The 19,627-nt window shown below is 37.1% G+C and overlaps 1 protein-coding gene across 2 annotated transcripts in view; it reads left to right on the top strand.

Moving 5' to 3' along the window:
* The window catches only part of SLC39A10 (solute carrier family 39 member 10), a 59,536-nt gene extending 39,926 nt beyond the window's left edge, over window positions 1-19,610 (top strand). For both annotated transcript variants that reach the window (XM_065638082.1, XM_065638081.1), the window contains exons 3-10: window positions 318-519; window positions 6,023-6,192; window positions 6,983-7,201; window positions 8,514-8,634; window positions 10,658-11,026; window positions 12,846-12,926; window positions 14,745-14,935; window positions 16,907-19,610. In XM_065638082.1, the coding sequence (XP_065494154.1) occupies window positions 318-519; window positions 6,023-6,192; window positions 6,983-7,201; window positions 8,514-8,634; window positions 10,658-11,026; window positions 12,846-12,926; window positions 14,745-14,935; window positions 16,907-17,065 (1,512 nt within the window). In that variant the 3' untranslated portion in view covers window positions 17,066-19,610. The remainder of the gene's footprint in view (window positions 1-317; window positions 520-6,022; window positions 6,193-6,982; window positions 7,202-8,513; window positions 8,635-10,657; window positions 11,027-12,845; window positions 12,927-14,744; window positions 14,936-16,906) is intronic.
* The last annotated feature ends 17 nt before the right edge of the window (window positions 19,611-19,627 follow it).

Here is a 19,627-nt window from a genome sequence, read left to right as displayed (position 1 = left end):
TTTCCTGTTGCTCACTCTTCATTGCTTGTACTGTGTAATGGTAAAGAATATAGAAACTCATATTCATTGATATTTATCAAAAATTACTTAGGCGTTTGGAGTCTCTGAGTTTGTAGTGCAGATATTTTTACTGTTTCTTTCCCCTCGTAAACCACTTACATCAGCTTAGACATGTTTTAGCACTGGTTGAATGTTGTGGGCCAGAGTTTATACTTTCTGTTTGTGTTCTTGAACCATATGCTAAATTTTCCATAACTGTAGTTTTTAATGAAGTTAGTAGCTTTCACATTTAATTTGTTTGTACAATTTGCTTGCAGTGCCTAAATGTTACCCAGCTGCTACGGCACTATGGTCTGGAAACCAGCTCTCCAATATCTCCTGAATTGTTCATATACATGTGTCCTGCTTTGCTGTACCAGATTGAGAGAAGGCTTTGTATTGTACATTATGATGAGCTTGAAGATTTTATGAAAAGTAAAAATTCATCAGTTGAGCATAATGATAAAACAGGTGCATCAGGTAGGTGTGCAACATTCAAAGCCTATAAAAGTATTTTGCATTGTAAATATTAACTTCAAAGTTTGAAATATCATATAACTTAGCATTAAGTGTGAAGTAAACAAATAGTTGAATTTAACATATTCATTAGAAGAAATCTGAGACAACATGCTCCTTTAAGTCAGGAGACAGCATCTTGTTTGGTGGTATAAGAGCTTCTCTGAAGTCACCTTGGCTCAGGGGGGCATCCTTACCTTTCTTGTACCTTTTTATCCTTTTTAATAATTTTCACTTTTTATTTTATGTTTGCTTATTTTTATTTATTTTGTTGTCTTCTATTATTGAGACCTAATGTCCTATCATTGGGCCTATGGCCCGGGCGTTTTGGCCTGGATTCTTCTCACATATCTTTAGAAGTTGAACTCTTTTGTAGTAGGAACATAGGCAAGTTGCAGAATCTTTGGAGACAGAAGGACCTCTAGGGATGAGCAAGTCCACACACAGTTTGGATTATTTCCATCACTTAAAATGTCTTTTTCTCTTAGTGTGACTGAGGTGGTCCATATGTTTATCTCAAAGTTGGAAAATTGCAGTGTTACTTTGGCACAAATTTTCTTAATAAATTTGGCCTGAATATGTTCATTCAGAAATAGAGAAAAGCACCTTCCTCACAGTTCATTCGCTGGAAGATATAATTTCACCATTTTTATATTCTAGATGTGAGGCAAATTTCTAGAACTGACATCCAGAATTTTTTGTGAACTTAAATACAAAAACTTAAGCAAGATGCAACAGCATTTAAATTGCCGTTCCTGAAAACAGTTCCCTTTTCTGACTTCCAATGTCAATTATTCCATACTAGTCCTCTCTTAAGCATATGAGAAGTATTCAGTCAAAATCCTCTGTTGGCAATTTTAATTTTTTTGAAGTGTGTGTGCCTTGAGTGAAAATCTGTAGACCTTTTTTTCTTCTTACTGTAGTTCTAAGCTAGAAATATTTTTACTCTTTTAAAGGCAGCATCCATTGTTATGATTTCATAACTGAGTGTGCTTTTAAAATATGTTTACTACTGCTGTCTTTCATAAATTATAATGGAACTGTGAACAGATGTTTAGCTGCAGTGAAATATTATAATTAAAAAATCTTGGATACAATGTCCATGTTTTGAAAATAAAAATATTGGGAATATTGGTTAGTCCATAGGTGCTTACTAGCATTGTTGGACATAAAGCTTGAAGTAACTACATTCTCATAGATGTTAGTAGCTGTTGGAGAGGACACATTGCTGGTAGTCTTTCTTAACAGTGCTGGAGTCATTAAAATAATTAACTTGTGCATAAATCTCCTATAGTGACACAGCTACTGTCTTGTTAACTGTTCCAACATTGCTGTAAAGCGAATATACTGTGTGTTCTATATGGGAGCAAATTGTTTGGTGGGGTAGTCTCACTGTAGCAAGAGTTGACCCTGCCTTATTACCGAGAGGATTTGTAGAGCAGCTCTAGGGATTTTCTGCCAATTAAAATGTTGAAACCATGTACAAAACTGTCATGTTGCACATGATTTGAACCAGTTTAATTAGAAAGCTTCTACAGATGAGTGCTTCTTTTTAAAAGAATGCATTTTCTTTCTCTGTAATGAGTAAGGGAGTTGATGAATAACTCAGCTTGAAGAACTTTAACATTTTAAGAGACTTAATTTGCAGAATTAGTGAAGCTTACTGTGTACTTTTAGCATGTTTATGGCATCTGATATCTTGAGTATAAATAATGCATTTGCCAGTTAATTGTAAAAAATTGGGGTTTAATTTACTGATTTGGCTCTGAAAACAAACAGTAACCTCTAAAGCAGGTCAATTTGATTAGATTATAATAAATCATTCTTTATAAAAATTTCCTGTATTCTGTTGTATTGATGTCAGTGAGACTTGAGTGGATGTAATAGTAATTTTCCCTTCTTAAGTAAGGAATTGAATCACAAAATAACAAATCTTAACAGAAGTATAGGGGTTGTGGAAGATGTAGGACAAATGGCAGTCATAGAGTAACTTAACCTGCAGGTTGTAGGATTCTGCTAAAATGAAAACGTGTGCTTACCCAAGCAAATGTAAACCATTTTAGATACAAATATTTGCCAAAGTTAGGAGGATGCAGGCATTTTTAAACACCAGCTTTCTGTGGGTTTCTTTAGTTTTAATTAAAACTTTCAAAAAAACTTAATAGACAAGTGCTGCTTCTATTAATTGCTACTAACCCATAAGGTTTCCGGTAGTTCTGATAGTGCAATTTTCTACAACAGTCATTTAACTAACTGATGACCAAAAGCTTATGAAGACATGTTCAGTTTTCTTCCTGTAATTTGCAGATAGTCCTGTAACATCTTCTAATAGAGGATTTTCAAGGGCTTATGCATAGAACCGAGCTTTTGCAGTGTACCTGTTGGAAGAGGTGGCGTTGTTCTCCTTGAGGGCTCCTCAACAATTTAACTTAAAAGGAAAGGTGCACCCTACTATGAATCAAGCTAATAAAAGTGATACAGTGAGCATTTTTTCTTAAAGATGGAGAACACTTAGAGCTGTTGATTAAAAGTATTTGAGATCCCATATATCTTATAAATCTGCCTGTGCAGATGCCAGTGTTCCCTGGAACTCACCAGGAAGCCCTGGAAGGCTTTACTTCAGTGGAGCCTTTCTGTTTGCTTGTTTTCTTGTTACAGCTTGCAGGTACCTAACCCTTCTCAGACTTCCAAGGAGTCACCTTACTACACTCTTAGTCTGTTTTAATTTAGAGATAGCTGTCCAAATCCAGTGCGAGGAGCTGTCTTTTGGTTGCTACCCACTGTCTGAACAGAGGTTCCTTACTGAAGAAATTGTTGTCATCTCCCTCTTGGTTGTTTTCCACAGAAATACTTTATAAGCCAGTGCATAATAACTTCACCTCCTTGACCAAGCTTTATACAGTATCCCTAGGAGTGTAATATTAATACACCAAGATCTTTTATAATTTAAGAGCTTTTGCAGTGTTCAAATATTGCATATCAGTTCCACTTCCATTTCATTCCACTACAGTTGAATGAAATCCATCAATAAAATTTTGTATCAAAATTTTGTCATAAGGATTGCTTAGTAGTCATTTTTGTATGAGGAGTGTGTGTACATATATGTAACTGTGGAGTCGTGCACAGCTTTTGTATATAATATATTTTTTTTCTGATAATTTTGGTTCCATATAATTTTTTAACAGTTTAAATGGAAACAGAAGGCAATGACCAAGATCTGAGGGATGCACGGTTTTCCATATTCTAATTCTTACGTGCCTCATCTTAATCATCGTGCCATGTTTAGATACTATATCATTCAGAAGAGTATGTAAGCTCTTCAGAGATGCGTTTGCCAAATCTATGCTATGATATATGAAACTTAAGCCAGTTCGCATAACCTCCTTTCCATTTTTTTCCATGTAAGGCTGTTGGTCGTTTAACCTGGCACTTAACATCATAACGTCTGTGTCCAGATTGAAGAGCCAATGTCCTGCCAAAATGTCTGTGTAATTTTTATTTGGGCTATTTGTGCATGCATGCGTGGTTCTGTATTGAATTACAAGTTGGTGTAAGCTCTTTTTTTCAGCAGAGCCTGTTAATCCAGAGCCCGTAACAGAAGTTCTCTGGAGATGAGTCAAGGCTGTGTAGCAGCAGTATTTTGCTCAGCAGGGTCCTGCTTCCACTCTAGACTTACTTTTGTATTCCCATTTTCCAGCCTCCAGTTTTTAGTTCTGCTAGTTCCTCATCTGGTGGCAGTCTTTGCCTTTTCACCAGCTTTGTTTTCCTCTCTGTATCAATATACATTACGGTGTATGCTGCATACTTTCTAAAGCGTTTCCTAATCAGCTTCTCCTGGTGGATGTGCTCTTGTACCCTTTGCATTTGAATTGGATTGTTTCCTTTTCTGCACTGTTGTGGAATGACAGCTACAGATTTTGTAAGAATGAATATACCAAAATAAAATTTAAAACAGCAGATGTTGTAAGTTTTGCTGTTGAACCAGACCAGGCCTGCAGCAGCCACAATTTTAATGGCAAAGATCAAATCTGATCTGTAGCATTTTTGTTACAGATAGAATTCTTTAACATTTGACTGCAAAATTATAAAATTAATTAAGCAGCTGCAACATGTTCATTCCTTCTCTCTTCTTCTCTTCCCCCATTTCCCAGGATGTTTTCCCCACTTGATCAAAAATGAGGGGACATTCATAGATGTAAGTGAAGTCAGACCATGCATCAAAGTATGGAGATCCTAATGATTTTAGATCGGGAGTCGTTAACTTCCATTAAATTTGGTGTACTGTGTAGACATTTTTTATTAAGAATGAAGCTGGGGAAAAAAAAATGGAAAAATCTGAAGCATTTAGGCTGAAACTTAAAAAAAAAAAATTCAGATTGAGGAAATCATGCTCATGAAACATCTCAGCCCAAACAGTTAATGTTTGTAAATGGGAGCTCCAACTGTTCTGTCTTTGGGACTGTTAACCTTTTGAACTGTACTGCTGGAATTAAATCATTTTTCTTACTGTTCTTTGAAATTTCTGTGATAGGAAGAAACAAGAGACATGATAGAAAAGCAGAGAGAGAGAAGAAAGAGAACCCAACAGTTTTTAAGTCTTAGCATAACTGATGACTTGAAAAAGTACAAGAAAAAATACTTTCGTAGGGTGAGATGCTGACTACAAGAGCCATGCTGCTTTGATTATAGGATTTGTTTCTTGTGCAATTCCTCCTGTTCCATGTCATATAGAAATTTGCACATTTTCCCTAATTAACAGGATTACGTTGAGTGTACCATACCCCACTATCACTTTTTCTTTTAATGACAATAATAGCGGTTCTCAGAAAAAAATAAATACAGCTTTTTATTGGTAGCAAGTTGCTTTCAGCTCTTCAAGCTCTTATTAAACATTTGGTTTTTAAAGTTCCTCTGCCAAAGGTTGAGTGTTACTTCCCTTAAATAAAAATGTATGTTTCAAAGCACCAGGCGAAGAGAACAGTGCCTAACTGAACATGTTACTCCTCACAAAGGAGGAGAAATATTGGTTCCTGTTAAATTTTGCATCAGGATTGTGTTTAAAACCAAATGTTAAAGATGAGTTAGTGTTTATAGAGCCCTAGTAACTTAAGTAGCAGAGATGGTTTTGTTCCAATGTGAAATCTTTTGCTTTTTGTGTTTCATTAAGGGCTACAAAGCTAAGCCTGGAACTTAAAATCAGGAAGAATTGCTGGGCTCTTTTTAGCTGATTATCTTCTGATGTCTTTCGCTATATTGTACTGTACTGTGAATAAGCCTGTGTATTTTTTTGCTGTGGGCTTCAGTACCGCCTTCATATTTCTCAACAGCTTTTGAATGAATAATTAGACAACTTAGGTTTAGGGAAAGTCACCAGTTTCTTAAGAAATAGTTGAAAGTCATTAATCAGAGTTAAAAAATTTTACAAGTATTGTTCTGACAACCTTTCTGTATTCATTTCTCCCCACAGCCTGGTTTTGTGGTATCATCTCTATCACCGTCATTAGCCTGCTTTCCTTGCTAGGTGTGATCTTGATTCCCATCATTAACCAGTGGTGCTTCAAATTTCTTCTAACTTTCTTGGTAGCTCTGGCTGTAGGAACAATGAGTGGAGATGCACTACTCCATCTGTTGCCACATGTAAGTATTGTTTCCTGACCTTTTCTTCTTAATTGTAACTGTATGTAGAATTTTTGACGAATTGTTTGACAAGTGTCAACAAATAAATGTTCACTGGTGCAGATGTAGATTGACTTGTCTATGAGGGACATCCTGAAACAGTGTTTGAGACTTTCTGTTAACAAAAGGGAAACGTGTGTTTCAAAAAAACAGAGTAGTTGTGTAGTCATAGTTTAACTTCTATTGCAGTATTTTAGAATGCCTAATGAGACCAACAAGAGTATTTTAAATTTAGCAATATTACTGTCTCTTGTCTACTGATACTAGTGTATCAGTACCACCTAAAAGTACTTCAGGGGCATTAGCCTTCCTGGTTACTAGCTTTTGGGGAGAAAGTAGCCTCTAATTTACTGAATCAAGAAATTGTCCAGGTTCCTGGGAAGGTAACCAGTTTTTAATTTGTGATGGTATACTGTAATTCTTAGAAAGCGAAATGTTTTCTAAAATTTTGTTACCTTCATTCTTTTAGCAGAAAGACTAGTGTTTCCTTGTGTAAATTTTAATACAAATTTTTGGTCACTTTTTTTTTTTTTGAAAGTTTATATTTCAGATCAAAATGTGTGTGTGTATTAAAACAAAACCAAAACAAACACACAACCACAAAAAAACAAAAACAACCCCCAACCCAGTTTTTAAAGTCTTTTATGCCACTTTTCTGTCAAGGTTACGTATTTTGTCGTCTGAGCTCGGAGCCGTTTCAGTCTCCTGATTACACCAGGTCATGCTGTGCTAATATTTTCTCTCATTACAGTCACATGGAGGCCACAACCACAGTCACCACCATGGCCACGGCCATGTTCATGAACACAGGCATTCTCATCGACATGCCCATGGACATGGAGTACGGACTGAAGGCTTTCTAGAAGAAAATGATCCAGTGCTGAAAGGTCTTGTGGCACTTGGAGGCATTTATCTTTTGTTCATCATTGAACATTGTATAAGAATGTACAAGCATTACAATAAACAAAAGGTATGCACTAAAATTGCGTGTTATTTTAAAACGTGTTACCTGAGCATTGAGGAATTGTCTGTGCGATGATTCGGTTTTCTGTTTACATGAACAAGTGCTGCTGCTCTGCATTCTGTTTCATTTTATGTGAGGAAATCCTTTTCTAGAAGACGTTGCTTTTCTTAACAAGGTAATATGGGAAGTCAAAGTAGAAATCTGATGGGGAAGACTGCAGCTTTTTGGCCAGATATATTTGGAGGTAGATCTAAGCAAAAGAGATTATGGCTCTTTCTCTAAAGCATTGTGATCTTTTTGCAAAAATACGAAAGGCAGTATGTAAGAAAGAACTGGTAATAGAGCCAGACAATTGTCAGACAATTTACAAGATGCCAGTGTAACAGAGGTATTCAGTTTTTCCATGCAAAAATACCAAAATTTAAAGATCTCCTACTTTCTATAAATTGCCAATCAAATTTTTACTTGTTTCCCTGAAAACGATTGGATTTTTAGGGCTGGGAGCATGCTGTGTTCGTGATGGTGGTACAAAAGGAGAGCGAGTGCCTCAGGGGGAATGTGACGGTGGGTAGAAATTCAAACCACCAAAGAACCATATTCTTTCAACAGTAGTTATAAATACACTTTTAACTTTTGTCTCCATCATTCAACTTTGAGGAGAAAATTATTTCAGTGAAACTATAGCTGCTTCTCTCAAAATGAGCGTGGAAAAAATTAAAGATCTCTGTTTCACATCAGACTTGCTGGACAGGCAGTGAAAGATTTTCTGTGTTGGAGGAGGCGCTTCTTAGATCTTCTGATAAAGAGATAAAAGCTGTCACTCTGGGCATATCTTCTTTGAGATTAATTAAATAATTATATCTCCTAGGCTGCTTTGGCAAATCTGAGATCTCTGTTGTATGGACTGCTGATAGGAAAGTAGCAGGCTTTTCTCTGAAGGGAAATCCAAGGAGGTTATAGGAGTATAAAACTTAAAGTTGAGCAAAGCAGAGGAGCTGTTCTTGCTTCATGCTTGCTTTCTTGAACAAGATAAGCAAATTACATAACTCTATGTACACTTGTTTCTAGGCTGTTAGAGCAATCCTTGTCACAATGTACTCTGGTACTGAAGTAAAATATCATCTGTGCAAGTGGGTGAGATTCTGTGTTAGGTAGCTAAGAATTTCCACTGGGGTAAATACCATTGCTGAGCCTTACAAAGATTATTGAGAGAGAGTAACTAGTCTATTTTGAAAAGATTTTTTGGACAACATTTCAGTTTCTTTTATTTCCATTTATGTCCTTTTACAAACCAGATGTTATCTGTTACCTCTTGCAGAGTAAGCAGAAATGGTGCAAGAAAAAACAGACTGAAGAATCACCAATTGGAAGGAAACTTTCTGATCACAAATTAAATAACAGACCAGATGCTGACTGGCTTCAGCTCAAACCCCTTGCAGGTAGGCATTTATTTTCAGAATTTTCTCCAATTACAAGATTCAAAGTAATGGCATGTAACCTGTAGCATGTAATCTCTTGTACAGTATTGCTGCTATTATGCAAATAAGTGTTAATAAGACTTAATAGGCTTTCCCTATTAAGTCCTTTTTGTTTTGTTTTCTGTAGATCTGAGAGCACTCAGGACACTTCCTAATATGCCATACAAATGTTCTCAGACTTCTGAAGCTGTCAGCTTTTGGCTGGCTGTGTTTCTTTGTGGTTTTTGGGTTTGTCTTTTTTTTGTTGTTGCTGTTGTTTGTTTGTGGGGTTTTTTTCTTTTGTTTTTTGTTGGTTTTGGGTTTGTTGTTGTTGTTATTGGTTTTGTGTGTGTGTGTTTGGTTGGTCGTTTGCTTTGTTTTGTTTTTTGTTTGTTTGGGGGTGTTTTTTGGTTAAGCTGTGCCTGACTAGCTCAGCCCTGACAAAAAATACATCAAAAATGAACACATACAACCTGAAAAGGGATATCTGTTACACTTTGGAGATTCCAGCCTTTGACCAATTATAGCTTGGCTATAACAAACAAGTATCCTGAATATTCCTCAAGTATCCCAAACATCCTTCACATACCGTTCCTCCACGCTGTTCTGTGTGCTCACGCAGTATGTTCCCAGAGGGAATGCCACATCGCCCCTATGAAGGGGTGAGGGAAAGGGAAGGGATTTCCTTCATAAACTTCCCTTTCCGTTGCCTGTGTGGCTGCTGAATTAATTTCTTGATGAAGAATCCATAGGCTATACAAATGCAATTTTGTTAATTTGAATGGTTTGTAGAAGGGAGACTGTAGCCTTCTCCACTCAAATGACATAAAATGGGATTTAGGACGTTGACAGAACATAGAAAGACTTTCAGCTGTGAGGATGGTGGTACATATATTTGAGATATCTTCATTTTCTTTTAACGGGCAATCAGAGGAATTTTGCTCCTAGTAACACGGAGTACATTCTTGTTTTGTAATACCATTCCTCCAAAAATGCACTCTGCTGATCAGCAAATCACTTGTACTACAGGCACTGGAAGCCCATGCTGAATTTGAATTTTGAACTGCAGTGCCACTACCACTGACCTGAATGGCCATTCCGTTTCTATTTAAACAGCTTCCAAATGATGTTTAAGAGCCTGTTTATCTAGAACTCTTTGTCTCCTGCTTAGGTACTCTGTGCCTGTTTTTTTAATTCTGCTTGCTGTCTGCTTATTTTTGACTCTTGAAATATTTTTTCTGGAATTTTTGTGAGCTAGTAACTTCATTGTCCAGAACTGCCTTTTTTTTTTTTTTGTTACAAGTGGTTTTGTTTCCTGGAACATAGATTGCCAGTTTCATTTATTTATTAATACTTCAAAAATCTTAGTAGACTTAAAATTCTTGCACATACACCTTCTGCATTGTTTTCACTTTGTATTTTTTTGTAAAAATGGCTGTGATTGCTGGCAGAGTAATGAGCTACAGGGAAGGAGTTCACTGTACGACACGAGTGTCTGACAGCAACACAGAAACTATGTAAAGATCTGTTGTGTCAGTGGCAGATCCTGCTGTGCTGAGTTGCGACCTGTGTGAGCACGCATAGAGAGTTGCCAGTTCAGGTTTCCTTAGTCATTCAGGTTCCATCAACAGCACATAAAACATTATTATCATTCTGGCAACTTTCCCTTTCCAACCTTGAATCAGCTTTGTCAGTAGCAATATTACAGATCCAAGCCTAGGTCGGGCTACAGCTGATGCTGTGTGCTATGGATATGGATACAGTTCTGTTGCCTTGCAGCGGAGACTTCTACATGCTGTATGTGCAAATTAGTGAAAAAATGGGGCAGTGAGAAATACCTTTTTTTGGACTGAATGTTGACAACGAAGTCACTAGATTTGTGTGTGTTAAAATACTTCTTTGCTTTCACGAAGCAGTTAAATTCTTAGCTCAATGATGCAGTATTTGCTGGTGATATTTTAAGTAAGAACTAATGCGGTGTCTCTCCCAACTGGCTTCCATGTAGGAGCAGATGACTCGGTGTTATCTGAAGACCGACTCAATGAAACAGAACTAACTGATTTAGATGGCCAGCTGGAATCCCCGCCCAAAAACTTCTTGTCCGTGGAAGAGGAGAACAATATGCACCATTCTCACAATGATGTCTCACATGCTGCTCATGAGCATGATCTTCATGATTCAGAGTATGACAGCCACGGCGAAGACAAAATCATAGCTAGAAAACACAGTCACCACTGGCATCACAAACATTCCCATCATTCCCATGGCCACTGTCATTCTGGAAAAGACCTGAAAGATACTGGGATAGCTAATATTGCGTGGATGGTAATTATGGGAGATGGCATTCACAACTTTAGTGATGGCTTAGCAATCGGTAAGCAAAAGCACTGAGTATTTCTCCACAGTTTCTTCTTACCTTTAGTAACTTGGGTAATATTTTACTTATCGGTGATCATAGGTAAGGCTTCCAGTTAGTTACTGTGCTTACTGGCATTGTTTAATCTCCTTCAGAGCAGAAATTAAAAGGCCATCAATTGTAATAGTCTTCCGTTTGTTAATATTCTGTGACTATTTCCACCAAAATTACTGTATTGATAGTAGCAACAGTAGCAATCTCTGCCAAATAAAGATAGGTGCAGACAAATCTCCATATGAATTATGGAGCACATATAATGCAGGTGCGTTGTTTGGGTCTTAGTATTTGCCTTCAAATAATAAGTAAGTTCCTTGCAGTTTTATTTGTAATGATTTATTTAAAATAATAATACTATTTATATTATTACTAATGCATAGAATTATACAGTACTTGTAAATAATAAATGTACTATGAGTCAGGTTAGCAAAATAATATTTTAAAAAGTACTACTTAGGATAGTGTTAATTTTTGTTCGAGCAAAGTATTGGCTGTTTATTTCTAGCCAAATGTAGGAGATATTGAAGTACCAAACAGATTTTGTTAGATTTGTTAAATCAACTTTGATTCACATAAACCTCTAAATGTTATTTGAACTGTAAAACACATTAATTTGAATATATGTCATACAAGTCAAAATGATGGTGAGAGTACTGAAGTGCATACTTTTAATTTTTTACTAAAGTAGCTTCTAGGAGTACACAGGGTTCTGACCTATTATACTATCAGAAGGAACACATCCATCTTGAAGGATGGGGGATAAGCTACTTATTAGGGTCTGGGGTTAATAATGGAATGTAGTATAGTTTCTCCACTTTCTCCAAACAATTTCTAAAGAAACTAAATTCCATATAAAATAATTTTTTGGTTCATTTTCACATTAAATGGGTAAGGCATTTAGACAGTTGGCTTCTAAGGCCAGAAAGGATCACTACGCCACCTGGTGAGAACTTCACTGTATTGAAACTCCAGTTCTAAATAGTCCTCTGTCAAGCCCAAACAGCGGTATCTTTGGTAAAACGTAGATTTTAGAAAAGCATGTTCATATTTTTAATATATCGAGTTGTGAGGAATCCAGAGGGAAGTTAAATTTCCTCTCTGTCTTCAAATTGTGTCTTCTCATTCTGCTTCGTTTTGCCTGTTTTTACTGCTCGCTGTAGGCTCTTGTGCCTTTCTCTGCTGCAGTACAGAAATTTAGTACCAGTTTTTTCATCTCAGAATTATTTAAGGTATGACCTTAAGAGTTGATTGAATTAAATTAGCTTACACAAAAGTTACTGAAAGAGGTTTACGCCAATGGTTTTCTCATTATTTTCCCGGTCTGGCTTCTAAATGTTGCTGATATGTGCTCTACAAATAAGCATAAAGGAAATAGAGAGGTTATGGATTAAATATTAGTTTGGATTTCCAGCCTGGAAAGGAGAGAGCCAGACTGTTGCTCATGTGCATTTTTAACTGTCCCGATGTACTTCATAGTGTAAAAGTGGTGCTATTTATTAGCTTGTTGCCTTTATGTCTATGTTCTGCTCAGTTGTATTCTCTTCGCCCAAGATTTGTCCTTCAGATAAACTGAATAATAAAGTATGCAGCAGTAATGCTTATCCAGGATACTTCCAGTATTTTCAGTTTCTATACAGACAGGACACAGACATAATGAAAAAAATATCAACGCGTGCATTCTAACAGAGGATGTCAGATGTCATCGCTGGAAAGTCTGCAGATTAAATTTTCTGACTTGAAAATAGTAAAATATCATTTGAATATTTTTTCTTTTTTCTAGGAGCAGCTTTTAGTGCTGGACTGACAGGAGGAATTAGTACATCTATAGCAGTATTTTGTCATGAGCTTCCCCATGAATTAGGTAACTAATTATATAAACTAAATGTGTTCAGTCTCTTCATCTGTACAAAATATGTATCTAAAAGCTGTTGTGATACTCATCCTGATAAGCATAATGCAATGCAGATGCTGCAAGAGTGACCAGAACTTCAGAGAGTAATGGAGCAATATTCCTTCAGAGTACACAATGAGAATACTAATACAGGACTATTTTGGTAGGTATTTAGTCACAGCAGTGCTGTCAAGCTTTTTAAACATGTTTCAGAAGTGTTCTTAGGAACATATGGTTTACAGTTTGGTGTTATACCTCTGCATTTTATAGAGAGAGCTCCACAGTACTCTGTGTGACGTCTTACAGAAAGTTAAGTTATAGAAGTAAACATAAGTTTACTTAAGTACAATTCTTTGTGGACATCTTCAGAAGATACTTCGTACCAATTGCTGATGAGTCCAGTAGGTGTGGATAAGTATTGAGGGTGTAAAGCCTGTAGGCAGAGTAGCCAGTGCCATTGATTCTTCCCCACCAATTGAAGCATTTCTTCTTGGGGTTAGCTAGCTGTGATAAAACCTGTTGTATTCCTCTGAGCCAGAAGGCACAGTGCAGGAAGTTTTAGTGCACCCTGAGATTTACAAAAGAGTGGCTAGAGAGAGGAGGAGTCATCTTTTTTTGCTGGTAACATGAAATTGTGCTAGATTAAACTGTGTATGTACTCACAGCTCGCTTAATTGAGGAGCTGCTAGCTCTGAATGGTCAAAAGTAAGGTAAAACAAGTACTTCAACAACCCTTAGAGGCAATGAGTGAAAGCATTTTATATAGGTAGATACTAAGTATAAGGGAAGTGATAGGCACAGATGGGAAATAATAGAGCAGATGTTCATAATTTGACAACAGCACTATACAATCATCAGTTAAGTGAAGCTGCTGCTGTATATTGCAATATATATTGGTGAGCTTATAACTTTCTAGGTTAACATGATTAAATTAACCTTGTATAAGAAGTGAGTAGTTGGCTATATATATTTTTTACTTTGATTCTAGATTGAGCAATTAATTTCTAGCATATCTAATATGAGAATATTACATTAATCACCCTCATAACTGCATAACTATCATCTTTCACTCATACTCACAAGAGTTCAGTTTGAAGGGGGTAAAACTATCAGAGCTGATCACAAGATGAAAATTTAGATCTTTCTAGAACATCTTCCTCTATCAGCAATTTTAGCAGAGCTGTCCTGCTTTCAAAGTAAGACAGGTTAGCCTGGCATGTCTTAAACCAGCAAACTGATTCAGCCTGGCTGTGAAGTCATTCTTTCTGAAAGTTTTCCTTTTCCTAGTACTATGTTTCCCAAATTTGCTGTCACCTTCTGTGGGGAGTAAGGCCTTGTTAATCTCTTCTTGAATTTGCAGAATGAGGTTTATATAACTAAGAGGAACTTTCACAGGTATTGATCAAAACTAAGGTTCTGTTCTTATGTGCCATGAAGAACATCTGTGAAGTAAAGACAAGTCTGTACGCACAGATACATTCTCTGCGGGAGGACCAGATCTAGGCTCCTCCATTTACCTGGAAGCGTTAATTGCTGTTACCTTTCTGACAATCAGCATGATGAAGAGGCACCTGTAAATTATATTTTAATTGAGTGATTGCTGTGCATAAATACAGCTCTTAGAAGAGCTGTCAAATCCTGCTGTCTAGTTGTCCTTTGAGCCTCTGTAGCAGCATCTTGACTTTGGCAATGCCTGGGGTTGGTGAGATGGTAAATGTCTGCTCATTTATCTACCTGCTCCCCCGAGAAGCATTGATACTAAACCCCCGTATTCTGTCTCCATTTCAGGTGACTTTGCTGTGCTGCTTAAAGCAGGTATGACAGTAAAGCAAGCTATTGTGTACAACCTGCTGTCTGCCCTGATGGCTTACCTGGGGATGCTGATAGGCACAGCCGTGGGACAGTACGCTAATGACATCACCCTGTGGATTTTTGCCATCACTGCAGGCATGTTCCTCTACGTGGCACTGGTTGACATGGTAAGATTGTTACGGTTCTCTGTCATTTTTGCATTCCGTGCATAAAACTAGGACTCAAAATGGCACCTATGGCAGAACTTTTTTTGTTTTAACATAAAATATCTGCAGATAGAGATGGCTGATTCTGTTCTACAACTTTTTAAAATGTTGCAGATACTTGGAGAGATGTAGTGAAGTTTTGTAGTTGCTCGCCTGGTTGGGTTTCTGCTACTGAAGTCTGCCAGTGACCCTGTTAAAATTTTAGGTTGGTGCAAAAGTAATTGCAGTTTTGGACCATGAATTTTAAATCAGTATAACTAGGCTCAAACACATCTTTACTTACCAAAATAGGAACCATTACAATCAACACATTTTCGCTAATGAGAAGTAAGTTTACTTATTCCTGTAGTGTAAAAGTCCATGCTTTGGGATTTGACAAACTCTTGGAAAGCGTTTTCTGCATCCTGCTGGTTGTGGAAGCATTTTCCCTGCAAAAAGTTGTGGAGATGCTTGGAGAAGTGGTAGTCAGTTGGCGAGAGGTCAGGTGAATATGGCAGATGAAGCAAAACTTCATAGCCCAGTTCATTAAACTTTGGAAGCACTGATTGTGTGATGTGCAGTTGGGCATTGACGTGGAGAAGAATTGGTCCCTCTCTGTGACTTTTTTTTAGTGCAAGTTACGCTTTGGGTTCAGACAGCTTTTGGTGGAGTGGCTCCCTGGATTTCAATCGCTTCCTTCACAAATGACTCTTTCCTAGCACAGACATCCAGAGCAGAGGCGAGCTTCCTCACAGCTGTTATTTTTCTCCTCAAATAGACTAAGTAGCCATCTCCCTATCAGTGGATTCCTGCTTGGATTGCCTGGTGTGGCTACATACTGCTTAGAGAAAAATTCTTATATGGAACTGGAGTTCTGGCTTTGAGCGATGTTCCAGTAGAGATAAACATTTTTCACATTGGTATTGTTTTATATTTAAATACTCAGTGGATCAAATTAATTGTCAGCTTTCTGTATCTTTTCTAAAAACAGTAGTACAAGACCAGATAGGGAATATCTGGTTTTCTTTAGCAGATTTGATGCTCTGATAATTTGTCATTGTCTGTTGTGCAGAATTCTGGTACTCTGAATAACCAGCTGTTCCAGCCTCTTGAATGAAAAGCAATAGAGACTTGTGCTGTGAACTATCTGAAGTTTCCATTTTGTTCTATATTATGTTTTTCTGTTCTAAGGATGTCGTGCAGGAATTCCTTCACTTTCTTTATGCTTTCTTGAATTAATTTCTTGGTAAAACATTTAATGTTATTTCTCTTCTGTATGGGTGGCTTTGTAAGACACTCGATAAGATGTAGTTTTACATCTTCCAAGGCTACTATTATTGGTTGCTTTTGTCAGCACTATTTGACTTTTCTTCATAGGCGAGTAACATAGGGAATACCCAGAGCTTTCAGAATTTTTTATAGCTTCTCATAGAATTTCTTGTTGCTATTATTCCCGTACTTAACAGGGAAATGTATGTGAATATGTGTAAGCATATAACATGATGAAGGAAGGGCTAAGTTAATCAGCAAAGTCATTATAAAGGGTATGTTTGTAGCAATGTAATTACTGCAGCAATAGTCAAAGCTTTTATTGTCTTTATTTGAGCATGGCTTAATTTTAGTTCACTAAAAAAACTTGAAAAAGCAGAACTCGAAGAATGCTGGGCTGGTTCTTATTGTGAGGAACTTAAAGTTTAAGCGAATGTGTGATCCATTAAAAGCTGGGAAAAAAAATGTCCAAAGGAAAGGCATTTTTAGTTTGTTTTGTAAGTACATGATACCATCATGTTTTTATCATATGTGGTGGTTGGGAGGAGTTTTAGTTATATCTTAATGTATTGTTTTTATAACTGAATCCTAGAGTGTTTATTCCTGACAATATCATCTTGTAAACTTGTCTGTGTATTAATAGTACAGAGCTGAAATAACTTTCTAAATTGTTTTTCCTTTTAGCTTCCAGAAATGCTTCATGGAGACGGAGATAATGAAGAACATGGTTATTGTCCTGTGGGGCAGTTCATTCTTCAGAATTTAGGCCTGCTTCTGGGATTTGCCATCATGCTGGTGATTGCCCTCTATGAAGATAAAATCGTGCTGGACATCCAGTTTTGACCCAATTCTGGTCACCGCTGTGGTGACAGTAACGTGACTGTCTGGCTTTGAGTCTGCACTGTTTCACTGTACGCACATCGCTCAGAGGAAGAGCAGCGGCTTGCACTACTTACACAAGTCGAGTATGTTCATTTCCCTGTAGATTAACTTCTGCTTTTTTTCTAATTCAAATCAGATGAGATACCCAATGCATCTTCTAAACACAAGTGATTGACAATTAGGAAATACTAAATAAGAGAAAGAAATCCAAGTTCAGTGTACTCTACAGGAAGCCCTGCTCAGTTAAGAAAGAAAAAGTCCAGGGAATGATCTGCTCATTTCGGAAAATCCCATTTCATTAGTACATTTCAACAGAATCCAGAAAACATTACAGCTGAAATTCATACCTCTGCAAGGAACCTCAGTGAGCTTTTAGTGCCATGTCTTACATAGCGCACATATATATCTATATATATGTATAGATACACAGAGAGAGAGATATATAGATATGCATGCATATATATATATGTGCATGTGTGTGTATATATATTATTTCATTCTGTGCTGATTCTGCTGCATAGTGGTGACTTGGAAGTGTTATATCTTACAACAGCACACGACTGGAAACCACTGTGCTGGTTTACATTTTAAAAAAGAAACCAAAACCTAAACACTGTTTAAATTCTTAAAGGATGCATTAAGCTGCACTCCATCACTATAAACTTCGTGGGTAAGAAGGCAGCTGCTGCAATATACGCTGCAACGTGCCGTGTTCTGTCGACGATCAGCTTGACGATGTTTTCCTGACTAAGATTTATTTGATGTTTCTTCCTTGGTATTAGTAGGAAAATGCAAAATGCAGTAGAATTAGTGTTAGCCTGGGGAAATCCCTGATGTTGGAGTTCTTGAGCTATTTCTGGTTCTTTTTTACAGATGCTAAACATGTATTGTGTGCCACTTGCAGCATAAACTACTGAAGAATTGTGGCTGTGAATTTGTGCAAACTCTTTTAACAGAGAATCCATATGGGAACTTTGTCATTTTTTTAAACAATTATTTTGAACTGTTTTCTCCTTTTTGTGTTCAAACAATCCAAAGTGCAAGATGCTAGTTATTGAACCGGGGCACAAAGGTTAAATTATGCTCTGTGTATGTAGTACTTGGTAGGTTATTTACAATACTGTTAAGATCAGATCAAAATCTGTTTCTACAATGCCTTGATACCAGACATTGTAGCACCAGCCCTTTCTGGCAGTAGAGCGTATGTAAGAAGATTTCTACTTTCAGCATAAAGGAGTTAATTTCTAAGCTATTTTTTTATAATTTTGGTATTTAAATTAGATTGTTAAAAAGCAGGTGTGATAGATCTCTGGTATGTGTAATTTGGAAGAATGACAATTTGGGCCTTAACTTGCTGGGATCAGCTGTCCTAGATCAGATTGTGCTGATATTGCCAGACACAAGTTCTTCTTGTACTCATCTCCTTAAAAAAAGGGGAGTCGGTGAGGAGTGCAAGTTGATTCTGCAGTACCGGTCCTAAGCATGGTAGGAGCCTTTTTTAAAACATAGAGTTCATCTTCTTTTCTGTGTATGCCAGGTAAAGGCTGTATTTTGACGATGTGCCCTAAGTTTTGTTTCAGTCTGCTTGGTGCCAGTGTAAGCTGCTAAGAACACTGATCCTGACGCCTTTAATGCGAGCCAGTTGGTATCTTCATTCCATTTCAAGTTCATGTGTGTCTGCTGTGGCCCTTTCCTTTGTGAAGCTTTGTTGGTCAATGTAGTTTTTACTGAGAGCAGCTCATGTATTTTCAAGATATCTGTTGGTTCTTGCCAGTATTCCTCCCTCATGCCATATCAAGGAACAGTACGAAGGGTCCATCTCCAAGAAGGCTGCAGTTTCTTCAGTGAAGAAGCCAAAAGCCGGGAGTTCGGGCACGCAGCCATTGCATGCTCTGAACTCAGGTTTGCTTTTTCATTCTTGAAACAAATTTACTGTTGGACCCTAATGAGCAAACACACTGTTGGTACCTTCAGATTACTGAATGGCGGCAGTGTAAAGATCCTGGGTGACAGTTTGTCATAGTGCCCATGTGAGGTCACTGAGTACCATTTTCAAAGAGACTTAACTCACTGGATACCTTTTGAGGATCTAAGTTTAACAACCCATGTTTCCTATGTATTAAACTGACCCTTCATTTTCCTTTTCTGTTAATTCTGTTGAATATAAGGAAGTCAGTATGTGGGCAAACTGTTATTTTGTCAAATAATTTTTAAAGGTTATTTCTTTAAATACTTTTCAAATGAAGATTTCTATATTTCAGGTAGTATATTTACTTTTGTATTAGTTGGAATATAGTTATAGCTTAATACACTGCCTCTGGAGGAAAACAGTTCACTTCCTTCCAAGACCATCTTCAGACAAGGGAAAAACATGGTCCTTGAAGGTAGGTACTGTATTCTTTTGTTACATATGGGTTGTTTCTTTTTATTTTCTAGTATTTATTACAAGTTATGAAGAGCAGTGTAACAGCTGTGACTTCTTCTCTATGTTTCCACCAGTACCGAATTCCAAATGATTCTCCT

The sequence above is a fragment of the Caloenas nicobarica genome, chromosome 6 (genome assembly GCF_036013445.1).
Source record: "Caloenas nicobarica isolate bCalNic1 chromosome 6, bCalNic1.hap1, whole genome shotgun sequence".
Classification (NCBI taxonomy): Eukaryota; Metazoa; Chordata; class Aves; order Columbiformes; family Columbidae; genus Caloenas; species Caloenas nicobarica.
Note: the sequence above shows the minus strand (reverse complement) of the source record. Positions and strands in the feature narration are given on the sequence as shown.